The sequence below is a fragment of the Myotis lucifugus genome, unplaced genomic scaffold (genome assembly GCF_000147115.1).
Source record: "Myotis lucifugus unplaced genomic scaffold, Myoluc2.0 scaffold_989, whole genome shotgun sequence".
In the NCBI taxonomy this organism is placed as follows: Eukaryota; Metazoa; Chordata; class Mammalia; order Chiroptera; family Vespertilionidae; genus Myotis; species Myotis lucifugus.
In genome coordinates this window covers 55,873-81,289 of record NW_005872037.1, presented here as the reverse complement: position 1 = coordinate 81,289, position 25,417 = coordinate 55,873, and the positions used below count along the sequence as shown (strand labels likewise).

At 47.6% G+C, this 25,417-nt stretch overlaps 1 protein-coding gene and 1 pseudogene across 1 annotated transcript in view; one reads left to right on the top strand and one right to left on the bottom strand.

Moving 5' to 3' along the window:
- LOC111824160 (pulmonary surfactant-associated protein D-like) overlaps positions 1 to 4,458 on the top strand; it is a 7,509-nt gene extending 3,051 nt beyond the window's left edge. The window contains exons 3-6 of the mRNA XM_023747807.1: positions 241 to 357; positions 738 to 854; positions 1,447 to 1,530; positions 4,079 to 4,458. Of these exons, the coding sequence (XP_023603575.1) occupies positions 241 to 357; positions 738 to 854; positions 1,447 to 1,530; positions 4,079 to 4,458 (698 nt within the window). The remainder of the gene's footprint in view (positions 1 to 240; positions 358 to 737; positions 855 to 1,446; positions 1,531 to 4,078) is intronic.
- Positions 4,459 to 15,455: 10,997 nt separating this feature from the next.
- Positions 15,456 to 18,289, bottom strand: LOC102426793 (annotated as a pseudogene).
- Positions 18,290 to 25,417: the final 7,128 nt, after the last annotated feature.

Here is a 25,417-nt window from a genome sequence, read left to right as displayed (position 1 = left end):
AGAGGGAGGAGTGAGAGTGGCACCATGATGTGACCTAAGGATGCTCAGCGTGCCAGGGAAGCCAGGCCATCACCACTGGCAGGCCCTGCTGTGGCCCCTGTCCCTCAACCCCCACATCTGGAGGAGCCCAGACAGTGGGGTGCACAGCCCCCCACTTTCCCTTCTCCACGTGGAGCTGAGGAAATCATCCAGCCTGCAGACACTCTCAGCAGCCTTTGTCCCAATCTGTTCCTTCCTCAGGAGAAGTGGGTGCCCCAGGCGTTCAGGGCTCTGCAGGGCCAAGAGGCCCCCCAGGTGTCAAAGGAGAGAAAGGTGCCCCTGGTGAGCGTGGAGCCCCTGGGTTTCCAGGGAAAGCAGGTGAGTGATGGGAAAAGCTGGGGTGGGCCTTTGGTCCTCCTGTGTCCACCTGAACCTGCGGATGCCTGTCCCTCACCCATAACCCCGCCAGCTCTGAACTGCAACACTGGGCCTTGGGGCGTCTGTGCAAGGAGGTGCCTCACTGGGCTTGAGCTCTGTAACTGGGGAGAGTGCGGTGTGAGCAGTAGGGACAGTCCACATCCTGGGAAGGCGAGTGCTGGGTGATGGGTCAATAGTGTGCAGAGGGTGCGTGGCTGACTTTTGGGAGACTGTACGTGGGAGGGTGTATTGCTGGACATTAGCACAGCCCATGTGCTGGGAGGGGGAAAATGCGGGAAAATGTGTGCTGAGCTCACCCACCTCTTCTTGTCTGATCTCAGGCCCTGCAGGACCCCAGGGTATACCGGGACCTTCAGGTGCCAGGGGACCCCCAGGACTGAAGGGGGACAGAGGTGCTCCTGGGTACAGAGGAGCAAAGGGAGAGAGTGGGCTTCCAGGTAAGGTCAACATTCTTAGCTCTGGGAGCCCCACTGGGATGCAGAGGGAGGAGGGCCCTCTAGGTCAGTGATTAGTTCATTTTGGGGGCGGGGGGGTGTGAAAGCAGGAAGGGCTGATGGACTGATGAAGGCAGGAAGATGAGGCTCTGGCTTAGACTTAATACACGAGGGAGGGCAAGCATTAGCAGCTTTTGATCTTATCACTGGGACAGCTCAGCTCTCTTCCCAGTTCTTCAGAGAGCTTTGAGCACCAAATACCCAAGGGATGGGGAGTACCAGAGGGACAACGTGCAATGCCCTCTCTCCTCCCAGAGTTGTGCTCCCAGACTCTCAGAATTTGCTGTGAAATGCCATCTGGATCAGAGTTAGTCGGGTGCCAGGACCTGTTCAGGGCTCAGTGTGCTAGCAACAGAGCTTCAGGGACCTGTGGGCAGCAGGGCCAGCTGTGTCAGTGGTAGTGGGATTCCTGGGGCCCAGCTCCTTACCCTCCCCCAGGAAAGCCTGTCACTGAGCACCTTCCCTTGGGATGCAGACTCTGATCTGATCCCTGGCTGTGAGGGACTGGTCTTCACTGGGACTCTCTCTCCTGCAGACATCGCTGCTCTGAGGCGGCAGGTGGAGGCCTTGCAGGAGCAGGTAGAACACCTTCAGAGAGCATATCTTCAGTGTAAGAAAGGTGAGTTCCTGGACCTGGTCTGAACCTGAGCCAGTCGCTGAGGGCAGGCCCCAGGCAGGGTCTGTGTTGGATTTGAAGTTGGCCCGGCCTGAGGTAGGCCTGGTTCTAGGATTGGGGGCTCTAGTATGCTAGTGGGTTTGGGCGATGGGCGATGGGCTGGACCTGGGACTGGGGCAGAACCCGGGGCTAAGCATAGGGTGGGGCAGAGCAGGGCAGCGACATGTTCCAGGAGCTGGAAGCAGATGCCAGGGACACGGAGCAGGGAGTAGGCCCGACACCAGCTCAGTGGGCTGGTGGTAGCATGGTCAAGGTTACCAGGCTCCAGCCCCACCATCACAGCCACCTGTGACCCGACCCAGATCAATGCCCCAAGCCCAGTGCAGTTCAGACCTCCTCTCCCGGGTGTGCTGGTCCCTGGACACCCCACTACCCAGAATGCATTTCTTATCTCTATGGGGCTAGGTGTACAAACCTCTCAAGATGTTGCTGCCCAGCCCACAGCAGCAGTACCTCCTGATACAGTCCTGAATGTTGGGGCTGGGATGTTGTGCTTGGGTTCACGGCTGTGAGGGTCTGACCTTGGCATGTGGCCATTGAGAGTCTCACCTGAGACAGGCCCTGGGTCCGGCAGGGGGCAGGCTGCCTCTGGGCTCTGCCAGTGCTGGGCTCTCCCGCTGCTCCCTGGGTGTTCATGGTGGAGACTCTCCCCCAACCTGGGTGCTGAGGAGTCAGAGGCCCCAGCAGCACAACCCAGTGCCTGTGCCTGTGGGCATCTCCACCTCAGTCCCCAATTTCCCCCGCTCCTCCCCGCTTTCCCCATGTCAGCTTTGAGCTCAAATCATTCAGCAAATCTCATTGATCCAAAGAGGAGTTTCTGAAGGAGGAGAGCACACAGGGGTAAGACATATGCTTGGCTCCTACGTACCTAAAACCACTCAGTACACACATACCAAGGTGAAGTTTCAAGCATTTGGTATGTCTCCCTCTCTCCACAAACATGCATGTGTGCTCACTCCCTCACATGCACACTGATGCAAACAAAGGAAAATTCATGGTATATACCTGACACACGTGTGTGTATTACACACATGCCATCACTCACCTCACGTCATCTACACCCACGAGCACACAGGCATATTCACACATACCCAGGTGGACTTTCAGTGCTCCCATGTGCTTCCAGATGGGCACGAGGCCATATTTGTGTATGCACACACAGACCCACCCGGGTGCATGTAGTGAATGGCAGAGGAACTCCTGTCCAGGGCTGCTCTGGGTGCCCTCCTGAGCCTGTGGAGTGTCTGCCTCCGGAACCCTTGTGGAAGGGTCACAGTGGGTCAGGGTGCAGCCAGGGCTCCTCACCAGCCGTTTGGGACCGGAGCACAGCCCTCTCAGGAGCCCTGAAGGCTTCTATGCACGAACCCAGAAGTCAAAGGGATAGAAAATGAGCCTGGCCAGCATGGCCGAGTGGTTGAGCGTTGGCCTATAAACCAGGAGAACATGGCGTAACCCCTGATCAGGGCACGTACTGGGGCTGTGGGCTTGATCCCCAGTAGGGGGCGTGCAGGAGACAGCCAATCAAAGAGTCTGTCATCATTGATGTTTCTATTTCTCCCTCTCTGTTCCTCTCAGAGATCAATAAAAATATATTAAAGCACACACACACACACAGAATGGAAAATGAGTCAGAATAAAAATATATAGTTGAATGTCACACAGGTGATGCTTTTATAAATTGTATTCCCATCTTAGAGATGAGGAACTGGAAACCCTGAAAAAGGAAGTGACTTTCCCTTGTCCACCTGGACAGTCATGGCCAAGATGGGGCTGAATACCTGGCCCTCTGACTCCCAGACAGGCCTCTCTCCAGCACTGACTCTCTCCTGCCCCTGACGCCCATGCACACCTCTCAGCTGTCCTTGTCCTCTCTCCCAGCTCTAGAGCCTCACCCACATGCACACCTAGAGGCCAGCACTGGGCACACACAGTGCAGAGATTAGCACAGCGCTGCCCTCAGATGGCCCACCCTCACCTCTTCTTACCCACATCCACACCGGGCACGGACCTCCCTGTCAATGCCACATGCCCTGCTGTTATGCCGGGTCCACAGTGAGATCAGAGGGAGCACTGTCCTTCTTTCCAGCTCTCAGAGGCTCGGGTGCCATTTGGCTGCATGATGCCAAAGCTTCTCAGTCCGCCCAGTAACTGGGAAACCGATTCTGCCATGCAACATGCGTGCAATAGAAAGAGCACATCTCAGCTCTAGTGTGAGATCAGATAAAGGTGACCCCCCAACTCTGCATGTGATGGTCACATGATGTTGAGCCTCTTACTTAACCTCTCTGAGCCCAGTGTTCTCACCTGTAACTAGACAGGCAGATCCACCTCCCAGAGCACACTGCGGAGCCGGGGTCTAACCATTGTCCTCCCTGGTGCTCTGAGGCCCTATATGGGAGGCCTGGGCTCTGGTCGGAGCACAAAGGTCTCAGAGCCATGGAGCTTTGGCAGGTGCCCCCAGAGCCCCAACCGGACTGTGCTCTCCTCCTAGTGGAGATCTTCCCCAATGGCCGAGGTGTTGGCCAGAAGGTCTTCAAGTCCGCAGGCTTTCTGCAATCTTCTTATGAAGCACGGCAAGTGTGCACACAGGCCGGGGGTCAGCTGCCCTCCCCACGCTCTGCGGCTGAGAACCAAGCCTTGCAACAGCTGGTCCACTTTGAGAACAAGGGTGCTGCGTTCCTGAGCATGACTGACTTTTGGAAGGAGGGCTGGTTCACCTACCCAGGAGGGGCATTCCTGGTCTATTCCAACTGGGCCCCTGGGGAGCCCAATGACGATAGCGGCAGGGAGGACTGTGTGGAGATAATGGCCAACGGCAAGTGGAACGATGTGCCCTGTGGAGCAAATCGCCTTGTGATCTGCGAGTTCTGAGCCCTTGGGGTGGGTGGGGCAGCCGTGGTCCAGGAACCTGGCCATGACACGTGTGCTGTCGACATGACAATGAAGAGCTGAGGGTTCTGTGGCTGGGCTTCTATACAGAGCCATCAGATGAGGCCAGCCAAGGACTCCCATGGAACTCCTCTCTCAGAATAAAATACGAAACTGGCTTCACTGGCTGCTCTGTCAGAGGAAGAAGGGCCAGCCTGCTTTCCCAGTTGTAAGGGATAAAATTAGGCCCCAAAATCCAAAGGCTCCTCCTCAGTCCTCTGCCTCCTCAAACTGTCAATCCAGCAAGTCGCTCCCTCCTCTGTCACTCCCTCCTCTGTCACTCCCTCCTTGTCACTCCCTCCTCTGTCACTCCCTCCTCTGTCACTCCCTCCTCTGTCACTCCCTCCTCTTGCTTTGGTGTCCCCTTATGGCAGTTCCTTATCTTCCTCTTTTGCTAGCCCCTCCTCCTCTTCTTGACCACTTAATGGTGACCTGCTCAAGCCTTAGCTCTCCTTTCTCTCCCCTCCTCACCCTCACTCCAGGGATGAGCTCATTCTGTCCAGGGCTCAGATCCCTGGCACCCACGTTACATGCCTGCTCAGGACCTCCCGGAGCCCCGGACCCCTTGGCCAATGCCAGCTGGAGCCCCAGGGCTGGGCAGTTCCAGTGGCTGCTCCTTGTTTCAAGGCCTGAGCCCCGGAGGATGCACAGCGCCATGGGCTGACCTGGCAGGTCATCTGCCTCCCTGGCAGGACTGTGTGGCCCAGTTGAGTAGCCTCCTCCGCATCCCTGCACACCAGGACCTCATTCTACCCTGTCATTGTGACTGCCTGTCGGCTCATGGGAGGGAGTCCCACCTGCACAATCCCCATTCCAGTTGAGACCTCAGGCACAGAGGGTCCAGCCACGCTCAGGTTCACCCCCAGCCCTGTCCTGGCCTCCGTCCAGGAGGTTCTTCCGCCACGTCGCCTCAGAGACAGCTGGGCAGTTCCTCCTCCTCCTCCCACAGAGAGGGGGGAAGACTTGCTCAAAGCCCCAGGTGTGTCAGTGCTACAACTTGGTCTCGTGAAAGGACATCTGATCCCAAAACTTATAAAGGGTGTCCCAAAATTCATGCAAGAAGTAATTTTGATAGAAAACACAGGTTTATAATTAAAAATTGTATATTTATTATTGATTCATAAAATATACAGTATAGGGTTATGTATGGAATAGCATATCAGGTAAATGGCCTCCACAGCTTTGCTGGCATATGCGCACTCTTTTGTTGAAATTTTCCATGACCGTTTTGCATAAATGTGGCTGAATTTCGTTGATATAGCGCTCAATTTCCTCCTTTAAGGCATGGGTCGTCATGGGCTTGTTGGCATAAACCTTAGACTTCAAAAAACCCCGAAGAAAAAAGTCTAACAGCATTAAATAGCATTATCTGGTGGCCAATTCTGATCACCAAAACTGGAAATTACAGAACCAGGGAATGACTCATGCAGTAATTGAATTGTTTCTCAGGCTGTATGGCCTGGGGCACCGTCTTGTTGAAACCACATGTTGTCCACATCCATATATTGCAATTTAGGCACAAAAAACTGGATTATCATGTCACGATAGAGAGCACGCTTTACTGTAAATGGTGTAAAATTCAAAACTTGCGTGAATTTTGTGACACCCTTTATTTCTGGCCTGTCAACTTTTAGGCCAAAGGCCCCTGTATACCAGTTGATTTTAATGACACTTGTGCTTAAGAAATTGGAAGGACACCTGGATGAAGCCCAGGCTCATAGGAGAGGCAACAAAACAGGAAAGCAGCCCTCCTTTGTTCCCAGGGACCGGAGGCCACACCCCTCTTCCCACCACTCCATAGCCACACCTCAGATGTAGGACAGCAGGTCTGAAAGCAAAAAGCCACATGTAATACCCATGGTGTCAGATGGGGACGAGATTGATCAGGATGATCACTTAGTAAGTTATGTAATGACTAATCACTGGGATGTACACCTGAAGTTAATATCACACAGTATGTCACCTATAATTTATAAATGAAAAATAATTTAAATAAAGTGAATATTGATAGGTTTTAAAAAAGAAAAAAAGAAAGGAAAACAAAAACCACACCTCCCAACAGCACACAGCTCAGTCTCTCCGCAAAGACCTTTTTTTTGTTACTGAAAAAAAGCCCCAAGTCCTGGCAGCTTCTGAAATATGTCAGTTATGCAACAGGGAGCAAATAATCTTCAATTCAGGAGTCACACCTGGACACCATCCGCCAGGGAGCTTAGAAAGGTATTTCATTGCAAATACAAAGGAAAAAGCAGTGGATATGGTTTAAGCCCAGGGAGGAATTTTTTGTAAGAATGAAGAGTTCTGAGGTGGCTCAAGGACTGCGGGTGCACAAGCAGCGCTGTGCGGTCTCCCTGCTTCTGCCTCTGTGCATCCTCGCCTCTCTTCCTCCTTCTCCCACCACCTTCTTCTGCTTCAGGCTCTCAGCTGCCCAAGCACAGAGTCATGTGTCACACAGAGATCAGAAACGCTTGCTGGATATCAGGTCAAAATTCCTGTGGAAGTGAATCTGCCTGTCTCAGATGCTCACTTCTGGCCCAATAGACTAGGCCTGGGGGTGGACCCCACAGCACAGTATGGCCATTGGGACCCATGAAAGGTCATTGTGGTCTGGCAGTCCCTCTAAAAGTGGCCACTTCCCACCCAGCATGTGAGGCAACGTATTTCTATGACAAAAGTGGAGCGAAATGTCATAACTGTCTCAATAGGGAGAAAAGGTGTGTCCTGTGGGGTTGAAGGCCAGGAATGGGGAGATCCCAGGCCCTTTAGATCCAACTCAGCACGGGGTCTGGTTTGCTCTCCAGCACAGAGAGCAAGTAAGGAGGGTCATTTGGGCCCTGTAGACACAGCCGAATGAAAGCCAAGGACTAAGGCCAGTATTTCAGAAAATTCAGGATTTAACCCTTTCTTAGCACAGAGACCTCTCCTACACTCACATTCATAGGCAGAGGTGAACACGGGCATTAAACATCATTAGCTCTGCCCCACCCATAGTAGCCTTGGTCCCTAGTGTAGTAGCCTGGGTGCCAAGTGAAGCCAGGACTGCGTGACTCTGACCTCTCAGTAGATGCTATGACCCTCACAGTGCCAGGTGACATCCTGGGAGCAGCCTGGGGTCCTTCCACATGGGAGGGTGACAAGCACAGCAGCTCCATGGGGAAGCCCCTGCTCAGTTCAATAGTATATTCTCAGATCACCTCCTGGTTCTCAACCCTCCTGCTACTCAACCAACCCACTTCCCAGCATGAGCTGACAGTGGGGCGCACCCTGATGTTTGCTGGTGTTAGGCTCTTTTATCTTTGTCCTGAATTCCCTCGACATAAAACACTGAGAACTGAGTTGCTGAAGTTCGGGGCATTCTCAATCACTCTTATCTTCCTGATATCCTTAATTCAAGTTTAATGGTGTGCTTAACTTTTTCAAGCTACCGGTGTTTATATACTAGAGCCAAGAACTCAGGTATCTACTAGAGGGAACAAAATATTTATAATTTAAATATTTATCAAGATGGATCTTTCTGGACCTTGAGTGAGATATGGAGGTAGTCACTGCAGCATATATAGTCCATCTTTACTGCATAAAATTTGAATATTAACCTACTTGACTTTCAGTTACCTAAGCAATTTAGTCTCTCTCAGGCTGCCTGACTCAAACAACCTTGAGCCACAAAGGGACTCACAAGGGCCCTCCCTACCTGAGTAAAAGGCCCTTTTCATATTTGTTTAGTAAGAAGACAGAGTGAAAAAATGAAAGAGTTGATTGAATGAAATCCTGAATTCCTATTTGTAAGCCTGTTTGTATGGTTGAATAAAGTGTTTTCAAGACATTTCCTGGCCCATTGACCTGAGGAAGTAGCACTGTCACCCCACTGCTAGCCTCCCTGCATTTTATTAATTCCCTGAATGCTTCATTTCACAGGCAAGTAGTTGGGGTCAGGCCAAGGTCAAAGTTCAGATGGCAACTTCAGCCAAGGAATGAGTTCTGTGATCAGAGGGCTGGATCAGGGCAGGAAAGAGAGGGAACAAGTGCTGCTGGGTTTTGAGCAAGCCCAGGATGCCTGGCCCTGGCCACAGAGGCCTGACAGGATAAGAAGAGGATGAGAGGGATGTGAGTTCTCCAAAGACTCCGTTCCAAAACAGAGTGAGGCTTGGAGGACCTCATCAGGGGGTCTTCTGATAGAATAAACAACCTAGAACAGTCAGAAAAATTATTTAAAAAACAATGAGAATGGAGTTGGTCCTCTTATGTTAAAAGGTTTTATAAAACTAACAAAATTGTAATAGTATGTTATTAACACAGAAATAGATGGACCAAATGTAAAGGTCACCAAAACTGTACCCAAGTAAGTCTATACATATATGTCATATATGCATAATAAAAATAGATTGCCAAGGTTATAAGAAAGTAATGAATGGTACAATTAATAATTCTCAGTTAAATGGTTAAGCATTTAGAGGAAAAATAAGATCAGGTTTTTACTTACATATAAAATTCAAAATCAGAATCAAAATATAAAACTTCTCTGCCAAAATAAAGCAATGTAAGATTAAAATTGAAATGCTTATTTATCTGCAAAGTATATAACATAAATCAACAAGAAAATAATGACTATAGAAGTAGGAACGAGAAGAGAAATATCTAAGAATGAGAAGAGAAAATTCATGAAATTACATATACTGATGACCAATAGTAATGAAACTTGAAAAATGTACAATCTTAGTAATAATTACAGAAACTCGAATCAAACAGCAATAAGCTTCCAAAAATTTATGGACTAGAGTTCAAACTATACTAGAGGAAAATGTATTTTACTTTCATCATTGAAAATGACAAAATAAAGCATGGACATTGAGTGTGGTGTTAAGCCACCTCTGAAGCATCTATTCATCCTCCATCTCAGACCGTGGGTGCTTCCGCCTCTGGACTCCTCAGACCCCTTCCACATGGTGCATCCTAAATGCACCCACCTTTCCTGGTCCCTGCCCTTGGGATGCTTGGGAACCAGACCTCATGAAAGGGGAGAGGCTCACCTGGAACTGCAGACAGAGCAGGAGAAAGGGTCAGCACAGGTGGCCAAGGTTTTCTCTGCAGAGGATGCACTTGCTGGGTAAAGGGTCACACAGGCAACTCTCCTATGGACTCTGATAGTGCTTTTGTGGTCCCAATGCCACAGTTTGTTAGGTGAATAAGAAGCTGAACTTGGCAGAAGCACCAGGCAGAGCTGGAAAATGGGTTCTTTTCCACACACCATCTCAGATCCGTTGGTAGTCACTACAGGGTTAAAACGGCCCCAGGATCTCATCCCAGCTCAATATATGGCAGTTGAGTGGCCACGTCTGCTGCTGATATGGGGGAGGAGAGGGGCAACATGTGTGCTAGTGTTTGCTGTTCTTGGTATAAGAGGACAAGGCTCCACAGGACCTGAGGGAACCAAACCAGGGGAGCCACCGAGCTGCATCCCTGAGCAAGTGAAGGCACCTTCTGGGCCTCCTGCAATAATCCCGGTGCTCCCATCAGCTGGGCTTCCAGGAAGCCCAAGTTCAGTTACAACACAGACTGACAGCTAGTGGGGCAACAATGTCATCGCCACTGAAGACCTGCAGGAGATCCCCACCATCTCTATGTGGGCTGAGGTCTCCTAGGTGTCCTCATGGGTCCCAGGGCAGTCTCAAAAGTTTCCTTAGTTACAGGTCCTCAGCTGAACTCCTCTGTACCACAAAGGTCAGAGGTAAACACTTAGCAATGCTGTAAAAAAGAACCTTGTTCAGAGAGAAGTGCACAGTCTCTCCTGGCTGATGCTGAGGATCGTGGGAAGAGGGTGGCATAGAGCTTGATTCTGGTTGAAGGTCACAGAGATACACAGAGGTAGCTAAAGGGGATGCCCACACATCCAGCCTCCACCAGCCAGTCCTGTCCTTGCAGGGATTCTGACATCAGCCTAGACACAGAGATCTGAGGCGGGAATGTAAGGAGGAGGATGGGGTGGCACTCTGAAGAGCTCACAGTGAAGGTGTGGACATGAGAGTGACACAATGTTCAGGAGCAATGAATTCCACCAGTTCCAGGAATTGCTGGACATGAGGGCTGTCTGGTCACCCAGTGGGGGAGTGTGTCTGGACCTGGCCCTACAGGGGAGGGACATTTAGGAAATGCATTCTAACTGGGTATAGCAATCAGGACAGACGGGAAGAAAGCAGGAACATCTGAAGTTGCAGTCAAGGGCCCTACCACTCACCTGGCCCCCATGTTGGCTCTCTGAGTTTGCTAGCCCTGTGTTAGAGACACCAGCAGAGGGCAGCATGAAGCCACTGCTCCTGCTGCCCTGCTAAACCCAATTACAGCACCCAAAAAAGGAAGCTGTGCCCAGAGCCATTTCCAAAATAAGTCTCTCAGCTTCTCTCTTGGTTCCAGCTTGTATCTGACTCAAGATCCAGAGAAGGTTGTGGGGTCACACATTTTTGGGGAGGACTGCAGTTCCTTCATTTATTTGTTTATTCATTTATTCATTCAACAGTTATGGAGAGTGAGGTGGTCCCCAGGCCTGATATGGGCTCTGGGACTTCAGTGTATGACTCAGGTGATCATACTAATCACAGTAACACCAAGAAGGAATGCTTGCCAGTCAAACAGGGCCAGTGCTCTTCTGGCTGCCATACTTGTGCCAGTCCATTTACTCCTCACAGCCCTGTGAGGGGGGCACTATTCATAGCCCATGTTTCCCAAGAAAAGAACCAACGCCGAGAGTGTGTGTGACTTGCTGAGGACCTGATCTCCATGGAGTGTGAACACAGGCAGTATGGCTCCAGCGTCTTCTTTTTATTTTTATTTTTTTAATATATTTTGATTGATTTCAGAGAGGAAGGGAGAAGGAGAGAGAGATAGAAACATCAAAGATTAGAGAGAATCATTGATCGGCTGCCTCCTGCACACCCGTCACAGGGGATCAAGTCTGCAACCCAGGCATTGGCCTTGACCAAAAATAAATCTGGGACCCTTCTGTCTATAGGCCGATGATCTATGCACTGAGCCAAACCAGCCAGGGCTCCAGCAACCGCTTAATGACTTTGCTACACTGACAAAATCCAACAAGTAAATGGTCAGGATGATTTCAGATGTCCACAACTGCCAATAAGAAAATAAACCTGGGTGTTGTACTGGGGACTGGGGTAGGAGTAGCCTTACATTCAATGGTCAGTTAAAGGCTTTGAAGGGGAGGACAATGGTGACAATAAGAGCCAGGACCTGTAGGAAGGGGATCATGTTATCATCCACACAATCTCTGTTAAGCCCATGGGTCATAGTGCTCAGCTCAAGGCCATTTGTGGACAATTTTTCCATGACTAAGCATGTACATACCTCACCCTGAGCCTCTGACACCACGCCAAGCCAAAGCTCCTCAGTGAGGGGTGTGCAAAACAAGGCACCTGGATATAGGCTGGGGTGGGGTGTGGGAGGTAGGGGCTGAGGCTGCTAACAGCAGGATGCTGGGAATTTCAACCACTGGGTCTCCTGGTTTCTATACCGAAACTCACACACTCACACATGCACAAAGATCCAAATTCATGTGCACATTTCCCCACTCAGGGTTCACCTGTGCAGTGCCTCACCTTCTGTGACACTCAGCAGAGGTGTTCAAGAACCAGGACCTATTGCCTGAAGCCAGGAGGCAGTCAGACCCTGGAAATGCAGAGGGAAGGATTTGGGTCAGCAGTTGTGTTTTACTCGTGGGACATGAGCAGTTGAAGGAGATTATTTGGGATCTGACACTGTGGAGTTAAGCAGGACCCCCTTCACCTTCTGAAGGGCTACATGGATGGAAAAGCCCTGGCCCCCTGGCTTCTGGGTCTCCCTGTGAAGGTACAAGGCAGGCAGAGAGCTGCTAGGATGGTTGTATTTCCTTGAGCAGTGGTTTCCAAAACCGGCCAAACATCTGGATCGCCTAGGGACCTCATCAAGGTGAAGGTCTCTGAGCTTCTGATGCACGGAGTCCAGAGCGGAGCCAACTTGACTCTATGACTCTGCCAAGCCTTCCAGGTTGCTCTGCTGGCACTCCTCTGAAGAGCCACATGAGGTGGCACTCAGGGTTACAAAGACATCACTTTGCAAAGTTCAATTTCCGACATCCCCATGATGACATTGGGTCTCTTCCTGGTTAATGGGTATGAATTCCTGATTCTTGGCAGGTTCTAATGCACAGGTCAGTTACACAATTATGACAAAAAATCTTCCAGGTCAGAGGCCCTCTGCCACCTTCAAATACAAGTCCAGCTCTGACTGTGACCCGGCGCTGGTGGATCTCTGACGGCCACACAGAGGGAATCAGGTGGCCCAGGGCACAAAGGAGGGCTGAGGAATTCGAATGCCAGGCGATTAGCCGGTACCCCAAGTCCCCATCCTCTGGTGTGGGCATGGCTGAGAGTGAGAACAGCAGAGCCTAAGGGCTCCACAGAAAGATGATCCTGCAGGAATGAGGCCCTGCAATTCCAGGCACAGAGCCCAGCTGGAGCCGGGCCTTGAATGCTGCAAGCTTTGGTAGCTGTTTCCCTTCTGGTTGCGGAAGCAAATCCCACTGGCTGGGTCTATATTCCCTCAGGAGACCGTTGACTTACATGTACTTTAAATTCAAGGTTCCCATCTTGAGAGCAAGGTGGACTCGCCATTCTAACTTTCTCGGTCTGGATTTCTATGGACTTGAGAAACAGGTGATCAGTGTTCAGGCCACAATGACTTTGGACAAAATGGCAGGTAACAAAGACTGAAAACAGTGCTGAGATCCTGCAGAGTTTGCTCCTGGAATGGGCACCACGGATCTGAATCTGTGTGACCATTGACTCCTCCAGCTTTAACAGGGAGAAGTCTTGACAGAGCAATTTAGATAGAGATTGTGGCCCAGGGAGCTCCCATGCCACTCAATGCATTAGGCAGGGAGATGCTTGCCAACCTTGCATTTCCCACCAACCTACGGACTCTCCTCCAGTCTCAACATGGCACAGACACTTAGGCCTGGTTCTCCCTTGGGGACAACCCTGGAGTCAGATCCCAGGCTCCACAGAGGTCTCAGCACCAGCCTCCTGTCCAGGAATGCACTGAGCCATGACCTTCGGGTCCTCACTCTTTGCAAGAGGCAGCAGAGAAAAACTGCAGCTTAGATAGGCCTGCCAGTTTCTTGGTCCAAAGCCACCCGGAGGAAGGATTCAGCAAACAGCGGGGCCCAAGAGGTTGCTCAGTCCTCCCCATTCTTGACGTCCAAGGGGAATGTGCTGCTTAAGGCCCAAAGGCCTGTCCTTGGAGCCCCTGGTTTCATTAGGTCCCCTGTGCAAGAGATGTCGTCATCCCATATCCCTGGGTGAAGGGAACTGCCTGCCCTTAGCCTGCGAGGGAGTGAGAGAGGCTGTTTGGAGAGTCTCCTTGAATCCATATATCCCTCTTGTTCCAGATCCTGGGAAGCCTGGATGAACATTTTATTAAGTGGCCTTTGGCACATTCATGAACTATATTTCAGTCTTATTTGGTAAATGGCCTCAAATTAAAACTGCCATTCACTCTCTCCCCAGTTTGCTGTGTGGGTTCTGCAGCATCTCAGCTCCACCGACCCTGAGATTCCTACAAACATGCATGGTCATGAGCAGGCCTGTGGGCCACAGCATCAAAATCCTGCTCAGAGGGGGTTTGGTTGACGCTGCATCATTTGATCCACAGGGTGTGAAGCTCACCATTGGGGAGTTTGCCCTCTTGTATCTACTAATAATGGTCCCATTGACCTATAATGGAATGAGGATGTTCGCAGTGGAAGGGAACACTGACCACAGACAGACTGAGACTGATAGTGCCCTGTGAAGAGGGAGGTCAGGAGTCTGCCTGACCTTTTGCCCCCACAGTGATGCTGGCAGGGGCCATATCAAATCAGTGTCCTAAAAGTATGCTGGGAGAAAAGGCTGTCCTTTGTCCTCAAGGTTGCCCTGGTGGCTCTAAGGAGGCCACAGCCACTTGGGGATTCCTGGGACTAATCATGGTACCGTGTTGGTGTGGAAGCAAAAGGGGTTCCATGGGTTGTAACCTCACAGGGTGATCTGATCACAGATTTCTAACTGGGCAGGTCACAGTGAGTAGTCACACTCCAGGCATCTAGTGTTTTTAGTAAAAGGGTTAACACACCTTTGAACTGCCTCTTTTCAGAGAGCCCTCGGAGAATCCACCCTCAAGAGAGCTCGGAATCTCGTCACCTACCCTGCAATCCATTTCCTGCCTGGCTTTCCTACACCTTCAGTTTTCTCCCTTAGTTCCCTCCTCAATTCCAACTGCACAAAGGAAGCTACAAACTGTCATTCTGAGAAGCATTTTCTCAGGCTGTTGTCTGGCTTCGAGGTATATCCTCTGTTAAGTTCAGATAAATTTCTATGAACATTCTCTACAGGTTTGTACTTTTAACATGGACACTGGACATTGAGAGATGTTACAGTCGGTGTAGGGTTTTCTGGTGCAGCACATGAGCAACTAAAGACATATCCATGTCACAGATAGCACTGGGCTAGCCATGGGGAGGGATCGAGGGCATCAAGTTGTGGCAGAATTTGGACAAAAGGAATTGGTTCTCTTGGAGGCTGAGATGCGCAGCTGACTGACACAGATGTGGCCCTCCATGGGTCCCTGTGACAGGCCACAGTGTCCTCGCTGAGAAAGGGCAAGGCTAGACTGGTGTGACTGTGACCCAGTGCTATGCTCTTAGGCAAGACAGAGGGTGTCCTCTGCCAAAAACTGGACCAGAAACCCTCATGTCAGCCTCTTTTCACTCCCTAATCCCATAATCAAATCCATCGCTTCATTTTCCTCCCATCCCCACCAAAGAATGAGTCAACACTGGGCATGAGAAAAACATCACTGAATTTTCTTTTAGGGCAGCAGAGAGCTCAGTAGAGCCAAGGAGGGGCTGAGGAACCGCCTCTTCAGGCTGGGAATTCACAGACGGCCACAAAGGAGGAAGAGCAGGAGACATCATTCCAGATCCCATCCTGTTGAAGGCACACACAGTCCTCCCCTGAACCAAAGTCATTAGGCTCATCCTTCTTCCAGTTGCTATAGGTCAGCCTCCCTCCTGTCACATACACAAACTGGCCTTCGGTCGCTTCATCTGTGATGCCCAGGAAGGCATGGTCATTGGCCACGTCCATGATGGCTTTGTTCTCCTCGGCGTTCTTGTGGTGGCCACGTGGCCTGGAGCTCAGCACACAGAGCCTTCACTTTGGAAAAAGGCATCTTTTCACCGTTGGTCACATAGAGCTTCTTTCCAGATCTCTTGCCCAAGGAGAAGGTGTGCACTGAAATCACAAAGGACGGGTGGGATTGACTCGGCCTGAAGCCCAGGCCAGTAGGTGACCACGCCCTTGTCTGGGAGTCAGGACTCTGAAAAGGAGCCCATGTGCAACCCCCTCGGGTCAGGTCCTAGTGAGGGGGAGCTCCTCAGGGTAGGGAAGGCCCTTGCTGAGGGCGCAGCCTCTCCTGGGGGAGCCTGTCCTGGAGACAGTCTTACGGCACAAACTGCCCAGTGCAGGTGGACAGGGAAACAGGCATGGGCCCCGCTGCCAGGTTTGGACACCAGAATAGAAAGGGGCAGGGACAGCCATCTGAGAACAGTGGGTGCTGAGGAAAGAGAAAGGATTTGGAGGCAGCAGACCTCCATGCAGTCTTTCCTTTACTGCTTCCCACCTGGGTGATGCTGAATGAATTATCTGTAAATCCTGGACCTATTTTCTCTTACTTTTGAACTAAATAAGCGTAATGCTCACAAACAGCAGTGATGAGAGGACAGAATGAAACCATATTATGAGAAAATGCCAAGCTAGCACAGGCCCTGGTATATAATACATGTTCACAATTGTTAGTTCTATTCCACCTCCTGAAAGCCCAGAGCACTCAAGGACAAGGGGAGAGCGGGAACCCAGTGGGGCAGGCAGAGGCTTACATTTTTGATGTGGTCCAGTTCCGCCTCCAGGCTCCTCAGCTCTCTCTCTAATTTAGCCAGCTTAGTCTCCGTAACTGCACAGCAATTGGAGAAGTGCACATATTGAGAAAGAGACCCTAAATTCAAGAACAGAGTATTTTTTAGGGGAAAAATGTATGCTTATTCTAGAAAAATAAGAAAACAAAAGGAAGAGAGAAAACAAAACATAACTGTATTCCTTCTCATACATAATTCATAATTTTTATAAACTGTAACTCTGAAACTAGTAATAACACTAGCAATAACGGTAACTTTCAAACTCTAGTTCTGGATCCTTTTCTTCACACACTGCTTAAATATGTAATATAACACTCATTTATAGGAAAAGACCAAACTCATTCTCCTTTTTGAAAAATTTTCTTAATCTTGCTTTCATTTCTTTTTACAGGCGAGCTCTTTAACCTCTATTATGAAAACCCCTTGGCCAGGATGCTGTCACGTTGTAACCAGGAAAGACTGGTCACCAGGAGGCTGTGTGCAAGCCAAGGCTTGGGCGGGTGGGCGGTGCTGTGTGCCTGGGGAGGCATATGCGGGTGGGCGGGGTCTTGACTCTGGGTCTCCAGGCCCAGTGGGACTTGGGGTGTCCCGTGGCATGGTGGAATCACTAGTATTCTTATCATTGTGATGGGCCACTGGGCAAATATTTATGTGAGGATGTCATTTTTGGTTTTTTGTTACTAATTTCTTTATTTCACTTTGGATGAATTTATTAAGTTACTCTATTCATTACTCTATTGCACCAGGGATCTTATGAAGCAGACCATCTTCCTGCCACTCTTGTGACAACAAACTTAAACCCAACACCCGAGGGGAGCGGTTTCCTCCCGCACATCCTGTAGCCTGGCATTGGTGCTCCAGCTGAGGGAGCTGGTCCATCGGCAGGGGCCACTGAGGGGAGGCCAGCAGGGTAGCAAGTCTGTTCTCAGGTGCCTGTGGGAATCCCTTCAGGCCCCAAGAAGGACTGGGAGGAGTGAGAGTGCTGGGTCAGGAAGCAGAGGGGAGGTCTGCCAGTGGGGCAGCGGAGAAGGGCCCCTCCCACCTGGCCCTCCAGTTCCCGGGCCGGGCTGGTCCCCTCAGCCCATGCCATGCTGAGATGAGCTCCTTACCTGAACTGTCTACATGATCTCCTTTTAGACCCTTCACTCCTTGTGGCCCAGGAGCCCCTCTACTTCCTGGAGGCCCCAGTTTCCCTGGAGGGCCCTGCAAGCCATGGAGCCCCTGCCCTGTTGGCAGATGAAGGACATGTGACCCAGTGTCTGTCACTCATTCTCTTCCTCCAAAAGCTCAGCATTAGATTCACATTAACTCCAGAAACCACAGCAAACTAGTGGTGACCTGAGAAAGAAAGACCTCCTGCCTCCAGCGCCAGCTGCCCGGGCTGCAGATACCGCCTCTTACGGACAAGCACACACCACCGATTCCCGCATGGAAAGGTGGGAGCCAGGTCACAGCAGCGTCTTTGTTTAGGAGAAAATGACAATGTACAGGAATTATCCTGAGAGATTCATGCCCATCATAATGTAAGGGGAGCCTGCTCATGGCTCTGTCCCAGATCCCTCTGGGGAGTAAGATTCAAGAAGTCAGACCAGCCTGGGTACCTGGTTCTCCTTTTTCTTCCTTGGCTCCATCTCGCCCATCCCCGCCTGGGGTGCCATTGGTGACCGGGATGCCACAGGCAATCACTGAGCAGGCCTTCTGCGCATCTTCACAGGTTGTGGGTTCTGAGAAGGACACTGTCACCACACACAGAAGGGTGGGAAGTGATACAAACCAGAACATGGTCCTCACCTGGTAGTGGAGAGAGTGAGGGAAAGAATTGCATTTCACCCCTTGTAGCCAACATCTGCTACCACCTCTGCTGTGCTGGACCCTGTGCTCGGGACACAGACACACAAGCTTTGACTCTGAGTTTCTCCCAGGCTACTAAGGAGACAGACAACTTACACATTCCATTAGCAACACCATATACTTTTTTCCAACTAAATTAGAATTCTTAATTCTTAGAAAACTTAACTGGTAGTGACATCTAAAAGCAAGTAATCAGCACCTTTTTGGATTGACAAATTTATGAATACATTTCACAACTTCTAGATATAGGTGTTTTTCATTGTCAAATAGACTCACATTTTCAAGCAACATACTTCAAATAAAGTACAAAATATATTCATTCACAGATTCAAATTTATTTGTTCTTACCAACTATATGAGATTTTAAAGTTAATTATTACCCAAGCCATGTTATTGACAAATTTTGTAGTAGAGATAAATAACATGAACTTAGTTTTGTAAACCCAGGCAACACAAACATGTATTTTATGTTGATAACTTTGAAAGACCTTCACTAAACTTAAACCACCATTTGATTTCTTGGTGATTATTGCATTCCTTTAGTGTGTTGCTTAATTACCTAGTGTCCTTGCCAACTTTTAAAAAGGCTGGAGATGAGGGAGGGTATTAGGCTTGGACAACTTCCACCACTTCAGTTTTAAAAGTGTCAGTTGTTGCCTCTCACAGTGGGGTGGGGCAGTCACCCCTACTGCTCCTGCTGCCCACACAGTTTGGGGGAGGCACCAATTCTTGCACTGTCCCCGGGATTACAGCATCCTCAGGGACCCCAGAAGAATTAGGGGATTTAAAAGATCCACTTTCATTTCTTTTTAAAATATGTTTTTATTGATTTTAGAGAGAGAGCAGAAGGGAAAGGGAGAGAGAGAGAAACATCACTTGGCTAACTCCTGAGCACCCCCTACTGGGGATGGAGCCTGCAACTCAGGCATGTGCTCTGATCAGGAACTGAACTGGTGATCATTCCGTTTGTGTAATGATCCTCAACCAACTGAGCCACTCAGGCCAGGCAAGAGACCCATTTTCTTTATTTTCCTTTCATTTGCCAGTGGCAGCTTTCATATCACTGATTCCAGGTCCAAAAATACTCGTATTGGCATTTTCCAGGTGGTCCCCAACTATCATCAAGGTTGCCACCTAGAATTTCCCCCACTATATTCACACCACCTCCCATCCTGCCTCTACAAACTCAACTATACAACTTGTTCTGCAAAGAGCTGATGTCTGATAGAAACCTCAATGTGTTGCTTGCCAATTTTTTTTTTTTATGATTTCAGAGAGCAAGAGAGAGAGAGAGAGAGAAACATCAATGATGAGAGAGAATCATTGATTGGCTTAGGGATTGAGGCCACACCCAGGCCATGTGCCCTGACCAGGAATGGAGCCTGGGACCCTTTGGTCGACAGGGACCTAAGCTCTATCCACTGAGCCAAACCGGCTAGGGCTTGCCTGCTGGTTTTAAAGAAATAAACCAGAGGACTGGCTGTGAAGGACCTGGGTTTATTAGACTTATGTGGACACCGGTGGGCCCTGCTGGTGAAGGTTTCCGCATCACAGCTTTCAAAGCTCATGGTTATAGAGAGTCCAGGAAACAAAGCAAGCAGGTGTGGGCAGGGATGGGTGTACCTGTGTGCAAACTGTGTGAGATCAAAATGCCAGTTGTTTCCCTGCAGTTTGCAGTCTGGGCTCACACACTCACCAGGCTCTCAAGGTCCCACGGTCCACTTCCAGATGGCCTTCCTCAGAGTCCCACAGGGTGCGAGGCTCACATACCATACACTGGTATATGTTATGGGATATTTCTCAAAGCATAAAGGACTCAGTGGATATGCTGTGAAGCTAAGCTTAAAATATGAATCTGAAGTAAGACAGTGTAAAAAAAAAGTTTTGATGACTTAGGGAGGAAGATTAACCATAAGGCTGGCAACTTAGGGCCTTTGTTGACCTTTGCCAATGAGATTGAAATAATGGAGTAGGCACAGAGGCACTAGTGACTGGAGTTGAGAAAAGAATTAAAGCAAGGAATTGAAAGTCTGCTGGAAATGTGTTTTGGAAACAGTTTGATAGAGGAGGCACAAGGGAAGGTTGCCACATGGTGTGAATTCAAGGTACTGAGAGAGAAAATAAAAAAATAAAATAACTCATGTGAACTTTGGATTATTGGGGGAGGGGAAAAAAGCATCCAGATAAATTAGTTTAGGCTGAACCTTACTTTGGTTTGCTCTCTTAGTCCCCAAACTCCTTCAACACTTCCAGCTTCTCACATGTCGCTCTCTCCTACCTCAGAATACCTAGTGCTGCCCAGATGCACTGGCTGAGCTCTCAGGGCCTCTAACTCCCAGCAGCAGCCAGGACCCATCTACAGGCACGACTCACAGGCCTCCATGAGGTCATGTGCCCATCAAGTCAGTTCCTGGTGCTTATTCTTCATTTTGGTGGGAGAGGCATGATCTATGCTGGAATCAAGTCAGAAACTCCCTCCGCCTGCACCTCAGCCATTGAATTCCCCATTTAAAAATCATACTTTCACCTGCTCTATGTTCCTCTGGGCATATTCCTCTTCTTAGAATTAGACCTCAGGCAAGTTAATCTCTGTGCTTCAGTGTCCTCAGGTAGCCAAGACCCTTGTGATTTCAATGCCCCTATTATTTTGGCAACTAGAATGAAATAATTTAATTCTTTTCTTTTTTAACATTTATCTATTTATTGTATTAAATTTATTGGGGTAACATTGGTTAATAGGATCATATAGGTTTGCAATGTATATTTCTATGATATATGATCTAAACATTGCATTGTGTGCCCAAAAACCTTCATTAAATCATCTTCCATTACCATACATTTGGCTTTATTTTTTATTTTCCCCCCTGTACTACCCTCCACCTTCTTTTGTCTGGTAACCACCATGGTGTTGTCTGTGACTATGAGTTTCAGTTTTATATCTCACATATGAATTAAATCATATTGTTCTTAAGTTTTTCTGACTTTCATTTTTTCTTTTTAAATCTATTTTTATTGATTTCAGAGAGGAAGAGAAAGAGGTAGAAACATTAATGATGAGAGAGAATCATTAATCGGCTGTCTCTTACAAACCCCACTCTGGGAATTGAGCCCACAACCTGGGCACGTGCCCTTACTGAGAATTGAACCGTGACCTCCAGGTGCATAGGTCAACACTTAACCACTGAGCCATGCCAAACAGGCCTGACTGACATTTTTTGTATAGGATAATATTCTGAAGATCAATTCATGTTATCACAAATGGCAGTATCTCATGTTCTTATGGCTGAGCAGCATCCATTGTATTTATGTACCACATCGTTATCCAGTCCTCTATGGTACTACACTTGGGTCTCCATGTCTTGGCACCGTGAATGCTGCTATGAACACAGAGGTATATATATCTTTGTGAATAAATGTTTTCGAGCTTGGGGGTAGATACACAAGAAGAGGGACTGTTGGATTCTATGATGATTCTTAATTTTTTGAGAATCATCCATACTGTTTTCCATAGTGGCTGTGCCAGTTTACATTCCCACCAGCAGTGAATGAGCGTTCCTTTTTCTTCAGAACCTCTCCAACACTTGTTATTACCTGTCTTGTTGATAATAGCCATCTAACAGGTGTGATGTGGTATCACATTGTAGTTTTTCTTTGCCTTTCTCTAGTAGCTAGTGAAGTTTAACATGTTTTCATATTCTGTTGACTGTATGTCTTCTTGGGAGAGCTGCTTGTTTAGGTCCTCTGCCCATTTCTTAATCGGATTGTTTGTTTGCTTGGTGTTGTCTGAGTTCTTTATGTATTTTGGATATTAGCCCTTTGTTGGAGCTGTTGTTTGCAAATATCATCTCTCATTCAGTTGGTTGCCTTTTTGTTTTGTTGTCAGTTTCTTTTGCTGCACAGAGCTTTTTAGTTTGATATAGTTCATGTCATTTATTTTTTTCCATTTATTTCCTTTGCGGTCAAATTCATAAAATGTTCTCTACAACCAAGTTCCCTATGTTTAGGACCTATGTTTTGTTCTATGCAATTTATTGTTTGAGATCTTATATTTAGGTCGTTGACCCACTTTGTATTAATTTTTGTACCTGGGGACAGACTGTAATATAGCTTAATTCTTTTGCATTTGACTTTCCAACTTTCCCAGTGCCATTTATTGAAGAGACTTCTTTTCTCCTTATTGTGTTTGGGCCCCTTTGTCAAAAATTATTTACCCATATACATGTGGCTTTATTTCTGGCTCTCAATTTTGTTGCATTGGTCTGTGTGTGTTTTTTCTGCTAATGTCATACTGTTTTGATTATTATAGCTTTGTAGTATAATTTGAAGCTAAGTAGTGTGATACCGCTGGCTTCGTTCTTTTTTCTCAGGAATGCTCTGGTTATTAGAGGGTCTTCGTGTTTCCATACAAAGCTGATGTTTTTGGTTCTGTTTGTTTAAAAAAATGTCTTTTATTTTGATAGGGCTCACACTAAATCTATTTATTATTTTGGGTAATATGACCATTTTAGCTATATTGATTCTTCCTATTCATGAGTATGGAATATCTTTTCATTTCATTGCGTGTTTTTCAATGTCTTTTAATCATGCTTTGTAGTTTTCAGTACAAAAGTCCTTCACATCCTTTGTTCAGTTTATTCCAAGGTATTTTATTCTTATGGTTGAAATTGCAAAAGGAATTTATTTTTCATTTATTTTTTTGAGGTTTTGTTGTTAGTATATAAAAAAGCAGTGGATTTTTTACATTGATTTTATATCCTGTAACTTTCAGTTTTACACCATTAAGCATGATAAAGGCTGGAGGTTTATCATATATATGGTCTTTACTATGTTGAGGTACTTTCCTTCCATACCCATTTTATTGAGTATTTCAATCATAACTGGGTTTTGTATCTTATCAAATGCTTTTTCTGCATCTATTGATAAGATCATATGACTTTTTAAAATATATTTTATTGATTTTTTACAGAGAGGAAGGTAGAGGGATAGAGAGTTAGAAACATCGATCAGCTGCCTCCTGCACACCCCCTACTGGGATGTGCCTGCAACCAAGGTACATGCCCTTGATCGGAATGGAACCTGGGACCCTTTAGTCCCCAGCCCGCAGCTCTATCCAGTGAGTCAAACCGGCTAGGGCAATCATATGGTTTTTTTATCCTTTATTTTGTTACTGTGGTGTGTTACTCTGATTGATTGTATATGCTGGCTGAGCTATCCTTGTGCCCTTAGAATGAACCCCACTTAATCATGATGTATTATTATTTTAAATGTGTTATTGCATTTCATTGCCTAGTATTTTGTTTAGGATTATTGCATCTTCATTTGTCAATGATATTGGTCTGTAGTTTTCTTTTTTTGTGTTATTCTTGCCCCGTTTTGGTATGAGGGTTAGGTTGGCCTTATAAAATGTGTGAGAAAGTATTGCCTCTTCTTCAATATTTTGGAAGGTTTTCAGAAGAATAGGCATCAAATATTTTAATATTTGGTAGAATTTACTAGTGAAGACATCTGGTGCTGTATTTTTATTTTTATGCATGGTTTTTGATGGCCATTTTTAGTCCTTATGCCTATGTTCTCTCTCTTCTCTCTCTTTTTCTTTTTACAACAGTCTCTTTAGCATTTCTTGCAATGCTGGTTGGGTGGTAATAAAGTCCTTTAGCTTTTTTGTGTTTTTGTGTGTGTGTCTGGGAAGCTTTTTATTTCACCTTCAATTGTGAATGATAGCTTTGCTGGATAGAGTAGTCTTGGATTCAGATCCTTGCTTTTCATGACTTTGAATACCTCATGCCATTCACTTCTGGCTTATAGTGTTTCTGTTGAGAAATCAACAGACAGCTTTATGGGAGCTCACTTGTAGGTAACTGACTGTCTTTCTTTTGCTGCCCTTAAGATTCTGTCTTTGTCTTTAAAGTTTGCCATTTTAATTGTGATGTATCTTGATGTGGGTCTCTTTGTCTTCATCTTTATTGGCACTTTCTGAACTTGTATAACATTTTCCTTCTCCAGGGTAGGAAGTTTCCTTTCATTCTTTCTTCAAACAGGTTTGTTCTGCCTTGCTCCCTCTCCCCTCCCTCTGGTACCCCTCTTTGTGTGTATTGTTATGCTTCATATTGTCCCTAAGTTCCCTTACACTATCCTTGGTTTTTTCAAAAAAAAATTTTTGTTTTTGTTGCTCGATTGTTTTTCTTACATTGTCTTTTAGATCACTGATTCTCTTCTCTGCTTCTTCCAGCCTATTTACAAATTTTTTTCAGTGTATTCTTGATGTCAGCTATGAGAAACTTCATTTCTGACTGGTTCTTATTCATGAAAGCCATTGTGATCATCATTTCAGATCTGACTCTTCTCACCTATGGTGGAGTAACTGAGGAAGGCAAAGGTTATCATTGTAACAGGAGTGTCTGGGTTGGATCATAAATAAAATTAGAGTTTGTTGTAATGTGGAGTTAGATGAAGGAAACACTACAGTCTGTGTTATAGGGGGATGCCAGGGCATTGAGAGGGAGTACTTAATAGGCTAGGCGGTACCAGTTAATAGAAGCTAAGTTGCAAACACAGAAAACATATAGGGCTTCTGAAATAAAAGTCTGAAATAAATAGGTGTTTGTTTAGCTACCAGGTTAAGACTTGTCAGGAAAGCTCTGTGGGGAGTGAAGAGCAATGGGTCAGTTCAGTTCAGCCTCCATGCTGATCCAGATCTCTGGGAGGCACACAAGCATCCTAGGATGGGGATGTTAATAATGAAAGAGTTTTATCATTTGGGGCACAAGTGGCTCTACTATGGGATCCTGCTTCAAAGAAATTCCATTAAGGGAAACAAGAGCCTCTCCTACCAGCTGAGGAAACTGGCATTAGAGCATCTACAACCCACAAGGAGATGCCACAGCAGGAAGTACACCCAGGAGCAATCGCCACGACCAATAGAGTGCCCAAAGGAGAGCACTGCGGGCATAGGCAGCTGGTGTGTGGACCTAGGCAAAGGCTTGATGCAAGAGAGGAAGCCACAGGGATCTAGAAGGGAGCAGAAATGACAGTGTCAGCAGTCGGGCAGGCAACTATCCC